This window comes from Tribolium madens, unplaced genomic scaffold (assembly GCF_015345945.1).
Source record: "Tribolium madens isolate multiple individuals breed KSU strain unplaced genomic scaffold, Tmad_KSU_1.1 Scaffold_7;HRSCAF=85;Tcas5.2_LG10, whole genome shotgun sequence".
NCBI classification, from domain to species: Eukaryota; Metazoa; Arthropoda; class Insecta; order Coleoptera; family Tenebrionidae; genus Tribolium; species Tribolium madens.
Genome location: NW_025401050.1, coordinates 5,905,420 through 5,917,564, shown reverse-complemented (window position 1 = coordinate 5,917,564; position 12,145 = coordinate 5,905,420). Strand labels below are relative to the sequence as shown.

The 12,145-nt window shown below is 34.9% G+C and overlaps 5 protein-coding genes across 13 annotated transcripts in view; 3 read left to right on the top strand and 2 right to left on the bottom strand.

The window, feature by feature from the left end:
- LOC123009926 (E3 ubiquitin-protein ligase HERC2) overlaps positions 1-3,010 on the top strand; it is a 56,448-nt gene extending 53,438 nt beyond the window's left edge. For 4 of the 7 annotated variants that reach the window (XM_044406506.1, XM_044406511.1, XM_044406505.1 and 1 more), the window contains exons 32-34: positions 1,931-2,094; positions 2,144-2,388; positions 2,447-3,010. In XM_044406506.1, coding sequence (XP_044262441.1) covers positions 1,931-2,094; positions 2,144-2,388; positions 2,447-2,596 — 559 coding nt within the window. In that variant the 3' untranslated portion in view covers positions 2,597-3,010. The remainder of the gene's footprint in view (positions 1-1,930; positions 2,095-2,143; positions 2,389-2,446) is intronic. The other 3 variants (XM_044406509.1, XM_044406510.1, XM_044406508.1) reach the window with 3 other exon arrangements.
- Positions 3,011-3,280: 270 nt separating this feature from the next.
- LOC123009935 (putative 60S ribosomal protein L33) lies at positions 3,281-4,075 on the top strand. Its single transcript, XM_044406521.1, has 3 exons — positions 3,281-3,442; positions 3,499-3,591; positions 3,955-4,075. The coding sequence occupies exons 2-3, from the start codon at positions 3,502-3,504 to the stop codon at positions 4,030-4,032; spliced, it is 168 nt and encodes a 55-aa protein (XP_044262456.1). The 5' UTR covers positions 3,281-3,442; positions 3,499-3,501; the 3' UTR covers positions 4,033-4,075.
- Position 4,076: 1 nt separating this feature from the next.
- Positions 4,077-5,820, bottom strand: LOC123009929 (fidgetin-like protein 1). Its single transcript, XM_044406514.1, has 4 exons — positions 5,651-5,820; positions 4,512-5,601; positions 4,273-4,464; positions 4,077-4,228 (listed from the first exon to the last, which is right to left on the bottom strand). Exons 1-4 carry the CDS (start codon positions 5,776-5,778, stop codon positions 4,109-4,111), a joined length of 1,530 nt encoding a protein of 509 aa, XP_044262449.1. The 5' UTR covers positions 5,779-5,820; the 3' UTR covers positions 4,077-4,108.
- An 88-nt stretch (positions 5,821-5,908) lies between these two features.
- Positions 5,909-10,087, bottom strand: LOC123009931 (multivesicular body subunit 12A). Of its 2 annotated transcripts, none has more exons than XM_044406518.1 (6): positions 9,590-10,087; positions 9,443-9,538; positions 9,252-9,393; positions 8,972-9,197; positions 6,329-6,692; positions 5,909-6,279 (listed from the first exon to the last, which is right to left on the bottom strand). In XM_044406518.1, the coding sequence occupies exons 2-6, from the start codon at positions 9,512-9,514 to the stop codon at positions 6,193-6,195; spliced, it is 891 nt and encodes a 296-aa protein (XP_044262453.1). In that variant the 5' UTR covers positions 9,515-9,538; positions 9,590-10,087; the 3' UTR covers positions 5,909-6,192. The 2 variants fall into 2 exon arrangements, with proteins under 2 accessions (XP_044262453.1, XP_044262452.1); XM_044406517.1 differs by having other exon boundaries at positions 9,701-10,085.
- A 334-nt stretch (positions 10,088-10,421) lies between these two features.
- Positions 10,422-11,740, top strand: LOC123009930 (box C/D snoRNA protein 1). 2 transcript variants are annotated; one of them, XM_044406516.1, is made up of 4 exons: positions 10,422-10,589; positions 10,639-10,903; positions 10,950-11,403; positions 11,449-11,740. In XM_044406516.1, the coding sequence occupies exons 1-4, from the start codon at positions 10,519-10,521 to the stop codon at positions 11,625-11,627; spliced, it is 969 nt and encodes a 322-aa protein (XP_044262451.1). In that variant the 5' UTR covers positions 10,422-10,518; the 3' UTR covers positions 11,628-11,740. The 2 variants fall into 2 exon arrangements, with proteins under 2 accessions (XP_044262451.1, XP_044262450.1); XM_044406515.1 differs by having other exon boundaries at positions 10,422-10,903.
- The last annotated feature ends 405 nt before the right edge of the window (positions 11,741-12,145 follow it).

Genomic DNA, 12,145 nt, shown 5'->3' with positions numbered 1-12,145 from the left:
TCTTCATAGAACGGACTTACTGAAATAAAAGAAATTCAAAATTAGTTCAATTTGTTTTTAAATTAATTGAAAATTTTAAATACAATTTAATAAGTCTAATTTCTCTAAAAAATCAAAAAGTATTGTTGACTTACCCTTTAATCCGGATCCTTGTAGCACGATTGTTTTCTTCATTACCCCCATTGGCACCCACTAATCACTCGAAATTTTAAAAATCGCGCACTACTAAATGTCTATTAGACACTCGAAACAACACAAGACACCCCCATTTCAATACGATTTCGCACAGAACCACCAAATAATAAGACAAGTGATTCGTAGGAGAGCTCAGCTAAGACTGACTCGTTATTGTAATAATTTTCTCGAAAACGGCACAAAAACTATTTCGTAACAGTTCCGGTGTAAAAAGCCTTTGTTCGAATATAGGGTGTTTCACAAAATTTTGCGAGGCCTACGCCTGAAAGATGCAGTCAATAATACATATTCCGATACGAACTCGATTACAAATTTTGGAAAATTGGATAATCTTCTCTAGTTTGTTCTGTTCTGTGACTTTTGTATATTTGGGTGCGTATATTAGGCGCAAGCCTCGCAAAGTTATGTGAAACACCCTGTATTACCAAATTCTACGTCATCATTTTTTCCGTCCTTTMCACTTGTTTACACAACAAAGGGATTTTTAGTCGTACAAATACACATTTTTTTCTAACGTGACGTCACGGAATTTAACCCAATCAAATCTTTCAAATTTCTGAAATTCAACCAATCAGATTCAAATTACGCGATAATGTCTGGGTAAGTTTACGTTATCTTGTGTATGACTTACTGTAATTCATCAACAATGTTAATAAACACCAATTTTTGTGTGAATTATTGTTTTTATAACTTTATAATCGCTGTCAATTTGTGATGCTATTCTGTATGTATCTTTCCTGTTAAAATTTTAAATACCCCCTTTATTTTTCACCTTTAAATGCTTAATTTTTAAAGGGTACTTTGTGGGTAGTATTTATAGAATTTATCAGCGTCAATTACGAGATACCACAAATCTATTTATGTACTTTGAATGATGCTTTTATTTTGTTTAAATAAATTTTGTTTTTAAGATTTAGTCAATGCCGGTTATGCAAAGAGCACAACGAAATACTAGAATACCAGTGCACCTTAGAGTTTTAAGTGCATTGTACTTTTTTGGGCATGATAGTTACCTTACTTGAATAGGACATAGTTACTCGATGTCACAGAGCTAGCCTAATTTAAGTAGGAATATTAATGAGGTGACCAATGCAATTATTTAAGGATTAATTAATATTTGGATAAAATTCCTGTTAATGAAGTTGCGATTGTAATTATTGACTGTGCACATATTAAAATAATTTTTCCCCCAGAAGAACATCCTTTATATCCAGGTCAACCATATTATTGTAGCAAAGAATATTACTGGCCAAGGATTCCAAACATTTTTCGTTTTCGATTTCTTGCTATGTCTGCAAACTGAGGTCAACAATTCTCTTTTTTTTTGTCTTTTCTGAATTTTCTTATTTTGGATTCTTTAGAATGAGTTTGATCTATAATGTGCATACCTAATGTGTACCTCTTTCTGGGCTTTCGTCATTTGTGCCAATCTTTCTCTAAGAATTTTGAACGTTTTTTACGGAAAATGACAAATGAAACTGGCTTGACATTTTTTCGTAGTCGGCTCATCATTTAAAACCAGCAAAAATAGTTCATTTATAACAAAATAATAGCATTTCCTCTATTTAATACGATGAAAGCCGAATATTTTAAAGGGTCCGTTTAAAAAATATATTTTTAAATACAGAATAGCTTATTTAAATTTGGGGGTTTAAATATTTAAATTTAAAGGTACCTTTATTTTTTAATAAGTATTTACAGAATAGACCCTAATGTGAAATATATATTTTTTCAGATTGCATGAATTCGATGAACAGATCAAAGCTGTCCGTGACGGCATGTCCAAAGTGGTTCCCGTCCCTCTCCTGTCACTCTTCAGCGGCTACGAACTCGAAACTATGGTTTGTGGTTCCCCCGACATACCTTTGAACCTTTTAAAGTCCGTCGCAACATACAAAGGTCACCAAACCCCTCCCTTTACTCGCAAAAATACAGTGTGAAATTGCAGGCATCGACAGCAGTGCCCCCCTAATCCAGTGGTTCTGGGAAGTAATGGAAGAGTTCACAAATCAGGAACGCTCTCTATTCCTCCGATTCGTATGGGGGCGCACACGCCTACCTCGTACAATTGCTGATTTTCGAGGTCGAGACTTTGTTATACAAATTTTGGATAAATACAACCCACCTGATCACTTTTTACCCGAGAGTTACACTTGCTTTTTCTTGCTTAAAATGCCTCGCTATTCGTGCAAGGTGAGCGAACGTAGCGAGTGCCTTAAACTTTGTTTTTCTATTCAATTGGTGATTTTAGCACGTTTTGCAACAAAAATTGAAATATGCCATACATTTCTGCAAGTCGATTGATAAGGATGAGTATGCCAGGGTGGCCATGGCTGGGGATCTTGCAGTGAGTTCCAGCTCGGATGCGGAAAGTGACCCGGAAATGGATAGCAGTAATTGACCCGTCCATTGATTTTTTACGTTCAGTGTGTAGTTTACTCAGTTTATGAATTATTTAGTGAGTGTTTTAGGACTTTTTGGTGGAATTGTGCTTCGGCGCTTGATGTGCACTGAGCTTACGCTTGCAGACGAAATGTTCTCAGAGTTTATTACACATTCCATCGACTGATTTACATTTAGGCTAAACTTAATCATTTCTGATAATGTCAATTCGTAAAATTAAATTTTTACACCGTTTTACTATGTGTGGATTGTATGAATGTCGCATCGCAGTTTCACATTGTTATTTTTTTTTGTAGATAATTGGTAGTATCTAGTCGCTGAAATTTAGTTGAGACATTTATTAATAAATTATAAACGTCAATTGATTTTAACCCGAGAATTGAGACTCCTGTGAAATAAACTGTCAGCATTATGGCTAACGAGTTTGAGCCCTATGATGACCCATCCTTGAAAGGCTTTTCCCGTTATTTCAATAACAAAACGATTAAAGGACGTGCAAATGTAAGCTTCCAGTTTCATAAGTCAGTCCTAAATTTTTATTTAAGGTGGCAATTGCGACATTTGCGTCAATATTTGCGTTCTTTGTTTACAAAAAAGCCTGCACGTGCGTTGAAAAATGAAACTTAAATGTGGCGCCTTTTTCGCCTCATGTTGGCTCTCCTGCGAAATTCCTTATGTAATCATGTGCTTCTAAAATACACCTTTGAAAAATATTTCCATCTTCTTCTTACTCACCTAGTTTCAGTTTTAGACAAGGATAAATGCCATAGTGGGTGTATTTAGATTTGCGTCAGCGGTTATCTCAACTCGCTCGAAGTAATTACGATTTTCTCTCAAAAAAATCGTTAGTTTGATGAGTTTTTGTGATTTTTAACTGTGAAACTGCTTATTTATTTGTAGGAAATGGCTGGCGGCGGTGAAGAAGCAGAAGCAGCGAAACTTACGGGAATTAGCAAAATTTTCAATGGTCAAACATTAAGAGGACGGGCAAATGTGAGTTTACATTATGTAATAGGTCAAATTCTTGCTTATTATTCTATTTACGAATACAAAAATCACGGAAAAATTATTTGTCAAATTCGGATTAACATAACCTCAAAGAAAAAATTTGGTAGCCGCGTTGGCCAAGAAAATTTCGCATCTAAGTCGGGTTAAGAACCCGAAAGAAAACAAAATTAAAGTTCAAGTTCTTGTTTATATTCAATTTCCGATTACAAAAATCACATAGAAATTATTTTTACGTTTATGCAATCGGTTTCAATCTCTAAAATTTAGTTACCACCTTGGCCAAGAAAATTTACTTAACCCTGAAAGGAGAAATTAAAGAGTTTTATTGATTTTTAATTATTGTTACAGGTCGCCATGGCCACTTACGCTTCAGTAGGACTCTTAATTGCGTACCTTTCTTTAAAACCAAAGAAAGCAAAGAAGTAAATTAAAGTAGAGTTATTAATGGTAAATAAACTAGACCACTAAAGTAATTTTTTATTTAAATTCCTGACGCAACATTTCATAAACCTGAACCAAACGTTTTATCCCAGATAATATATTGTTCTAGATCTTTAGGGGAAACACTCGATTTAACTCTAGCGAAAGCTTTGTGAAAGTCGTCCATTGTTAAAGGGCGAACCTATAATTAATCAATAATTAATAATATTTGTTATATTATATTACCTCATCAGCTTGGATTTTTTCAATCATCCTCATATCAATCGACCTAATGGGGCCCAGGGACGCCTCCGAGCACAAATTTCTTATGTCAGCCCCTGAGTATCCCTCTGACAACTGCGCAACTCTAGCAAGATCATCCCTGTCTAGATCATGTCGTTCTTTTGAGATTAATCTAGTGACCAATTGTAGACGCGCCTACTTGAGAAAAATCAAATTTTTGTATATTTAACTGATTAATTTACCTCATTTTCGGGTAAGGGTATATACAACCGTTTCACAAACCTCCTCCTTGCCGCCTCGTCGAGCTCCTGGGGCCGATTCGTGGCCCCAATCACCAACAACCGTTCCTCACTGTCAGTAGTGGCGCCATCTAGCTGTACCAAAAACTCAGTTTTGATCCTCCTCGAACTCTCATGCTCAGTTTCGTTCCTCTGAGTCAACAACGAGTCAATTTCATCGATGAAAATAACAGAAGGTTGGTGACACCTCGCGACTGCGAACAACGCCCTCACCATTTTCTCCCCATCCCCTACCCATTTTGAGGTCAACGAGGAGGCGCTGATGCTGAAAAAGGTCGATTTGCTTTGGGACGCCACGCATTTCCCGATCAGAGTCTTGCCAGTGCCGGGGGGCCCGAACAGGAGGATGCCTTTTGGGGGGCGCCGCAGCCCGGTGAAGATGTCAGGACGCAGCATGGGCCACACTACGGCCTCCTGGATGGCGGTTTTGGCGAATTCGAGGCCGGCGATGTCGCCCCATTCGACCGTTGTGCCAATGTCCATTATTTCGGATTTGATCAATTCGACCATTTTTGGGTCGATGTTCTTCAAACGGTCGTCGACTTCCGGTTTGGGCTCCTCAACCGGGCGGTTGATTAGCAAAGGGGGCACGAATTTGTTGTTGTTGTTTCTACTGAGGCCAAGTTTGCGTTTTTGGCCCCCGGAGCCCCATTTTCTCGAATTTTGACTGTGGAATTCGTCAGTGGCGGTTTTGAAGGAGGTTTTGGGTAATTCCTCGGAACAAGCACGGGGGAGGTGATGCGGGGCGAAAGACTTGGCTGTTTTTTGGTGTTCGAAGACCGGCTTTTGGGGCTTTTTGCGAAAACACTCTTTGAAACTGTCAAAATCGGACAGATTTTCTGATTTAGGGCTCGATAATAATGACTTGAAATCGATTTTTGATAAATTACTTTCCAGATTAACAGGGTATTGAAAATTGTTGTCTTGAAGGACTTTTTTGATTCGATCACTTCTTTTATTATCTCCATCGACTAGGTCGCTATATTTGTGCAAGTGTTTTTCCAATAAATAACAAACACTTTCGTCATCCAATCTAGAAAAAAATCAATTAAATTAATGAAAAAAAAAATAATTTAACTTACGTTCCCAATGAATGGTTGTACACTTGAGCCAAACATTTCCTTTGAATCGCAGCTGCTTTTTCCCCAGTTTCACTTTTGACAGTTTTTGGGTAATTATTTAAAAAATCCGAAATGTTTTCTTCGCTCATTTTTGAAAACTTAACCTCTAAGTCCTCAAACCACTGTCAATTTTTTGGTTACGCGCCAGTGTAAAACAAAAAATCCCCATAAAGGTTACTAGATTAGAATTCGACAGGACCGTACTGAAACAACTTCGTGTACTGTATAAATATTGTATTAAATATAAAACATTGGCACTAAATAATAATTATTAATCATAATAATGTGTTGATACATTCTAGTGGGCACTTCTTAATTTTATAAACTATACAACTTTTCATTAAATTTCTTACATGACTTAACTTGAATCACTTGAGCCTACCGTGACTATAATGACACACTTGATTGCTAAATTATAAATAAAAATACAACGATAAGATAGAGGCATTAAAACATTCCTAAAAGATCTCAGTTCCTTTTATTAAAAAACAGTTTCGAAATTTTTAAGTCTGCCTTTCCACAGTAAACGGATAATCGTACTCCTTCAAAATTTGTTGCATTGTTTTTGCCCTTATTGTGGGAAACTGAAACTACAACAAAAATTAGTAAAAAAAAATACCACCTCCCAAAAATCATTACCCTATCGGCAGTGCTTGCATTCAAAAATTTCGGATTGACAATAAACGGGACTCCATCTAGATTATTCCCTCCACTTCCGCCCAATGTCCCGGTGGTTGAATTTTGTCGTGGGGTGGGAGCTGGTGGTCTGGGAGCGGGTCGTGACGGCCCCGAAGGATAACCTGGGGGTTTAAGAATTTCATAATCGTGGTCGCCGCCATCGGCACCAATTGATGGGTAAAGGGGCGGCCCATTGCCGGGGAATGGGGGCGCCGGTCGGAGAGGACGCTCGGGGGGAGTGATGTTGCGACCGTTCGAATCGGGGCTGTTTTGGGTGTCTTGCACGTTGCCCATTTTGAAGCACACAGTCACGCCGTTCAGTTCTCTTTAAAAAAAACAACATTTTCTCATTAAGTACTAAGGTATCAAAGGGAATAAACAACTATTTTAATCCCGAGAATGTTGGTCATACCAGAGGCGACCGAAGGGAGCTGAGAGCATTTTCATTAGACAAATTAATTAACGGTGTTTACTCCAGAGTTGCATAAAAAACCTTCCTCCCAACAAGTTAAATGAATAATAACGTAAAAAAAGATAAATTTGTCAAACAATTAAGAGTAAAATTCGGTATTTCATTTATTTTATTCCCGTGGGGATAAACTATCAGATTATTAGTCAAAAACGAGGTAATAAAGGGTCACTTTATTCCCAGTTGGGAGGAAATTTAACAAAACAGCAAATATCAAAGTATTTATGAATTTTATTTATTTTTTTGCTTTAATAATTTTGAAACAAATGCATAGTAATTATAAACCATTAGTGCTTCGGGTTAGTCACTTTAATTAAAAAAAAAAAAACAGTAGGTGCTGTAGAATTTTTATTTATGGTTCGATTTTAAAAATTAAAAAAATAAATTAAATGGATTTTAATATAGAAGAAGCTGACAATTTTTGAACCTTTCTAAATGTCATAGTATATTTTTGGCTATATTCAGCTTTCTAATTTTAAATTGGAATGAAGATATTATTTTTCGTGGTACAGACATGTGCAGTATGTTTCGCTTTTACTAGAAATTATTAAAAGAAAAAAATATCAAAATTAAAAAAAATAATAAAGGGCAATAAAATCTAGTTGCATGGTGTCAAATAAGACAATGCCATCCATTATTGAAATGTCAAAAAGCAGAAAATGAAAGAAAATATTGCCAACATTTTTTCAAGTTTTTAATAAGAGGATCAAAAAGACATCTAATTTAGTGTGATTAATTTTATTTTATTATTATTTATTTATTTTCTCTACTTTTAATAAGATTATTGTTAACGTCATTTTTTTATTGACACCATGCAAATAGATTTTATTAACTTTTATTATTTTTTTTTCAAGTTTGATAATTTTTTAAACAATAATTTTTAATAAAAGTAGAACATATTGCACATGTCTGTACTAAGAAGACTATCTTCCAAATTACGAAAAAAAATATAAATTAGGTCCCTATTGAAAATTAGAAAGATGACATTTACAGTGCGATCAAAAAGTTTGTCTATCAAGCAAGCGTAGAAATTTAAAACGTATGTCTGTGGAAGATAAAATCTCATATTGACAAATGAAAAATGTCAAAATATTTTTTATGTAAATTATGACAGGAAACCGTGGTGAACGATTTTTATGAATAAACAACAAGATCTCATTTTAGTTTGTTGTGAGACGTTTTATAGAATAATTCAATTTAATTAGATCAATGTTTAAATTTTTATAAAATAATTTTTTGACATCTAGATAAGATACGAACTCCATGCAACATACGTCCTCAACTAGGACGCCTACTTGATAGAAAGACTTTTTGATCGCACTGTAGAAAAATTCTAAAATAATAAGCTTATATTGTATTAATTTTTGAAATCGGGCCTTAAATAAATAAAAACGCCTGCAATTTTTATAAAACACCCTCTATAATCCAATTGCATTTTTCTTTATTAAGAAATTTTGTAGCAATTTTTTAGTACAATTTTTTTCACTCACTCGCTTGAATTTCAACCTATTTAGTACATTATTGTTACGTTATTTTATTTTTGTGAAGAATTTTTGACAAAGTTAGGAGAAAATACATGCTGACGACATGTTTCGATACTTATTAAATTATATTTGAATCACTCTGTATAACATATGTCGAGTATCTTATACAGAGTGATTCAAATATAATTTAATAAGTACCGAAACATGTCGCCAGCATGTATTTTCTCCTAACATTGTCAAAAATTCTTCACAAAAATAAAATAACGTAACAATAATGTACTAAAAACCAATTTCAAGGTCTTAACATCAAAAACAAAAGTACTCGAGTGGGAACAAAAATAATTGTTGACTAATTTTTTACAATAAAATAAACAAAGAAATAACGGATTACTTATTGCCTTATTGTCATTATTGCCTTTACATTGATAACACTGTTTCTAAAGGCAGAATTAGTGATATTGGGGCTTCCCACGTTATATTTTTAATCAAAACTTTAAACTATAATATCTGTGGTGATAACACAATGACTCATACTATGCTCGTGATCGGAGATTTAAAAAGAATCAACTTTTTGACCTCAAAAACGATTGCTGTTTTATTTTTCTCAAACAAATCTAATTTAATCACCCAACCGTGACCCCCAAGACTCACCCAGCGAGTTTGAACCCTTCAGGAGCCTTCTTCAATCGACTACAAACAATAATATCAGTAACAGCAACTTTAGTATCTCTTAGATTCACTAATTTATAACACAACTGTTTCTTCTTCCAGGCTTTCTGTTCACTATCTGCAGTTCTATTCAACAAACTGAAACCTCTGGGAGGGTTAAACTTCTCAGTCAGTACAAAAATCTCCTGAATGACGAAATTCGGGAGACCTGTGGGATTTTAAGTTACGTGATTGTGTCACAAGGGGGCTGTTTGTTTGTTACCTTCAGTTTTTGAAACACACAAATATCGGGCTGCACTACTTTTAAAAATTGAGCTTTCTCTCAAATCAGCATCCTGGTCTTGGTCGTAGGTTCTGCTGATTGGGTGAAACCCCTTGGGGCATTTGTCAAGGTTTTCGATCACCTGGAGGGGTTGTAATTTTAGTAGAGTCACTTTTCGGGGGTTTACTCACTTGAATCGCTGTGATGGGTTTATCGTTCGGTAATAACTTCAATATTTTATGTTCTGCAGACGATTTTAACATCGTAGTCAGTCTTTAGAGGTATCACTGAAACAAAACAAAAATAAACTACACATCATCAAAACTGACAATTTGCACCTTCCATTGTGTAAAAATAGTGTTTATACGAACTATTAATAAATTATTATTAAATGTGACGCAATTTCTGATGCTTTTGTGCACTATTCTACTCGATACGTTTGCACCTACCTTCACTCAGAATTTTGACCTTGTCTGAGTTTATTTTGGTTATGGCTGAATTATTCACACATTTTACGTTTGTGCTATTTTCAAGATATGTTTTAAATGTGCTTCAATAATTACTACGTTATCACTTATCTTATCTATGACCGAATTGAACACAAAACAATTGAACACCCGAACAACAAAAATTAAAGAGGCGACTGGATGAAATGAAATTAGTCATTTTATGACCAACCAATCCCAGCTTCTGGTGACTTAATTAGATTGTTAAAAGGGCATGCACCCCCATTTCCGGAGTCTTGACCTCGCAATTACGAGAAATTTCAATTCGCAGCTGATTTTGCGAATTTTTGAACGAAAATTTGCGCTATTTCAATGCAATTAGTTTCGCGCGGTTGGCAACACTGCTATAATGCACGAATTTCAAACTAAAAAATATTATTGATGGGCGTCTATCTAGTTTTCTAAAAACACAAAAGTCGCCTAAATTAGATAGTTTTGCTGTTAGTTTGATAACTAGTGTCTTTGTGACGTTCAGGCTTGCAATTTAAATTTGGTTGGGAAAATAAATTTATTTTCGACTAAAAGTAGTTTTATTCTTGACCTTTTCGAGCGTTTAAACACGTTTTTAAGCAGATTTGCGAGGTTCATGTAAAATTGCAACTTCTTCAGCTCAGCTGATCTGGTTAACTTAATTTTTTTGAATTGGCAACACTGCACAGTGGTGCCAAAATTGAATTTTTTTAAGTTTTTTTATTAGGTTATAATCAAATTCAACGTTAATAGTTTTTCTATAGTAATCAGTTTAAATTGTTCAATTTGTCATGCTTCCTGAAGGAGAAACCCCTTCCTGTTCTACCAACACTGAAGATGCACCAGCTTCAGACAAAACAAAGTATTTTAGGTAATTTTGTGAGGTTATGTCCGACTCTTTTTTGCTCCAGATTGGGCACATGTGAGGTCTGTGCCTGCAAAAACGCCAAGTACTGTTGCCCCCGATGTGAGGTTAAGACATGTTCACTGAATTGTAATAAAATTCACAAACTGGAGGTTGAATGTAGTGGGATTAGAGACAAGGCTAAGTTTATTCCGATTAATAAATTCACAAATTTGGATTTATCGAGCGATTATCGCCTCTTGGAGGAGATTACACGGGTGGTGGAGTCGTCAAAAAAGGGGCGAACGAGTTTGGGATACGATTTTAAGAAGGTTTTTTCCAGTCACCGGAAAAAATAAATAAAAAGTGATTTTTTAGGGGTTGTTGCGTTTGCAACAGGAAGCGTTAAAAAGACACATTACGTTGAAGTATTTACCTAAGAATTTTGTGCGTCATAAGAACAACACCACTTACTTTAATTTTAAGTCACAAGTGATTGAGTGGCATGTTGATTGGGTGTTTGTTAATTGTGAAAACTTGAAAATAAGCGAAAAAGTTCCTGAAAATTTGAGACTTAGTAAAATTCTTGATAAGTATTTAGACAAACAAGACGATGAAGCACTGCAGGAGAAATTACAGTACTATCAAGCTGCAGACTTGCCCGGTATTAGGATTTTATTAAAAGCGGAATTAAAATCAGGCAAAAAATTCTATGAGTTGGATTCAACTTACACATTAAAGGAGTGTTTAAAAAACAGGGTAATAATTGAGTATCCGACTATTCATTTAGTATTAAAAGACCAAGCAAGTTTTTATGATATTGTCGATTCAGGTAATGAAATTTATTTGATTTTTTTGAGTTAACTTTTTTGTATAGATGACGAGGAAGATAGCAAAGCAGAGTTGCAAAAACAGATAAAATCAGGCCAGGAAGTTATCAATAAAATTATTAAGAAATCTGAGAGTGACGATAGTTTGTATGAATCTCTCAGGAATTTGTTGTTTATAAATGAGTATTCAGATGAGGACCAGGGTTCTGATGACGAGACACACTAAAACGAAATGGGTTTATTTAAGAAAAACTAATTTATTTTTCATGGGTAATTGATTGAGAAGGAGTTTTATTTTGTTATTTCATTTTTGTTACAAATAAATCAAATGCATTGAAAGTTTTTGTTGAATCAGAAAAACCACATACTCGGAAAAATAGAAAATGTCGTGTCCATAAACCCACCCTCATTATTTGGGTCTGTTGTTCCCACCTCTTCCTTTCTCGTAGAACAATGGTTTAATCTAGCCCATAATGAGTAGCAACCAAGGAGGTTAGATGATGCTACTTCCTTCTTATGGTCCACCCATCGTTAAATTTAGAAACGATCAAAACTTTTTCTTTCTGCCAGTCGAGGTATTTCGACTTTTCAAATTTAAATGTCAAAGTTGATTAATTACAACACGAAAAATAGGTTTACACAAAAGTTTTGAAAACAAGTGTACGCCACTTGATGGGTTTTTCCCCAGAGATGTTTCTTCACAGAAGCTCACAATTTAAGTTATGCAGGCCCAAATAAAAGTCG

Coding starts and splice junctions, on each gene's coding strand:
- LOC123009935 (XM_044406521.1), top strand. CDS start 3,502: ATGGCTGGCGGCGGTGAAGAAGCAGAAGCAGCGAAACTTACGGGAATT. Junction 3,592..3,954: donor CATTAAGAGGACGGGCAAAT/GTGAGTTTACAT, acceptor TTATTGTTACAG/GTCGCCATGGCCACTTACGC.
- LOC123009929 (XM_044406514.1), bottom strand. CDS start 5,778: ATGAGCGAAGAAAACATTTCGGATTTTTTAAATAATTACCCAAAAACT. Junction 4,465..4,511: donor TACCCTTACCCGAAAATGAG/GTAAATTAATCA, acceptor TTTCTCAAGTAG/GCGCGTCTACAATTGGTCAC. Junction 4,229..4,272: donor AAAAAATCCAAGCTGATGAG/GTAATATAATAT, acceptor GATTAATTATAG/GTTCGCCCTTTAACAATGGA.
- LOC123009931 (XM_044406518.1), bottom strand. CDS start 9,514: ATGTTAAAATCGTCTGCAGAACATAAAATATTGAAGTTATTACCGAAC. Junction 9,394..9,442: donor AACCCATCACAGCGATTCAA/GTGAGTAAACCC, acceptor CAACCCCTCCAG/GTGATCGAAAACCTTGACAA. Junction 6,693..8,971: donor GAAGGGTTCAAACTCGCTGG/GTGAGTCTTGGG, acceptor TTTTTTTTAAAG/AGAACTGAACGGCGTGACTG.
- LOC123009930 (XM_044406515.1), top strand. CDS start 10,565: ATGCACCAGCTTCAGACAAAACAAAGTATTTTAGGTAATTTTGTGAGG. Junction 10,904..10,949: donor TGGGATACGATTTTAAGAAG/GTTTTTTCCAGT, acceptor GTGATTTTTTAG/GGGTTGTTGCGTTTGCAACA. Junction 11,404..11,448: donor TTATGATATTGTCGATTCAG/GTAATGAAATTT, acceptor TTTTTTGTATAG/ATGACGAGGAAGATAGCAAA.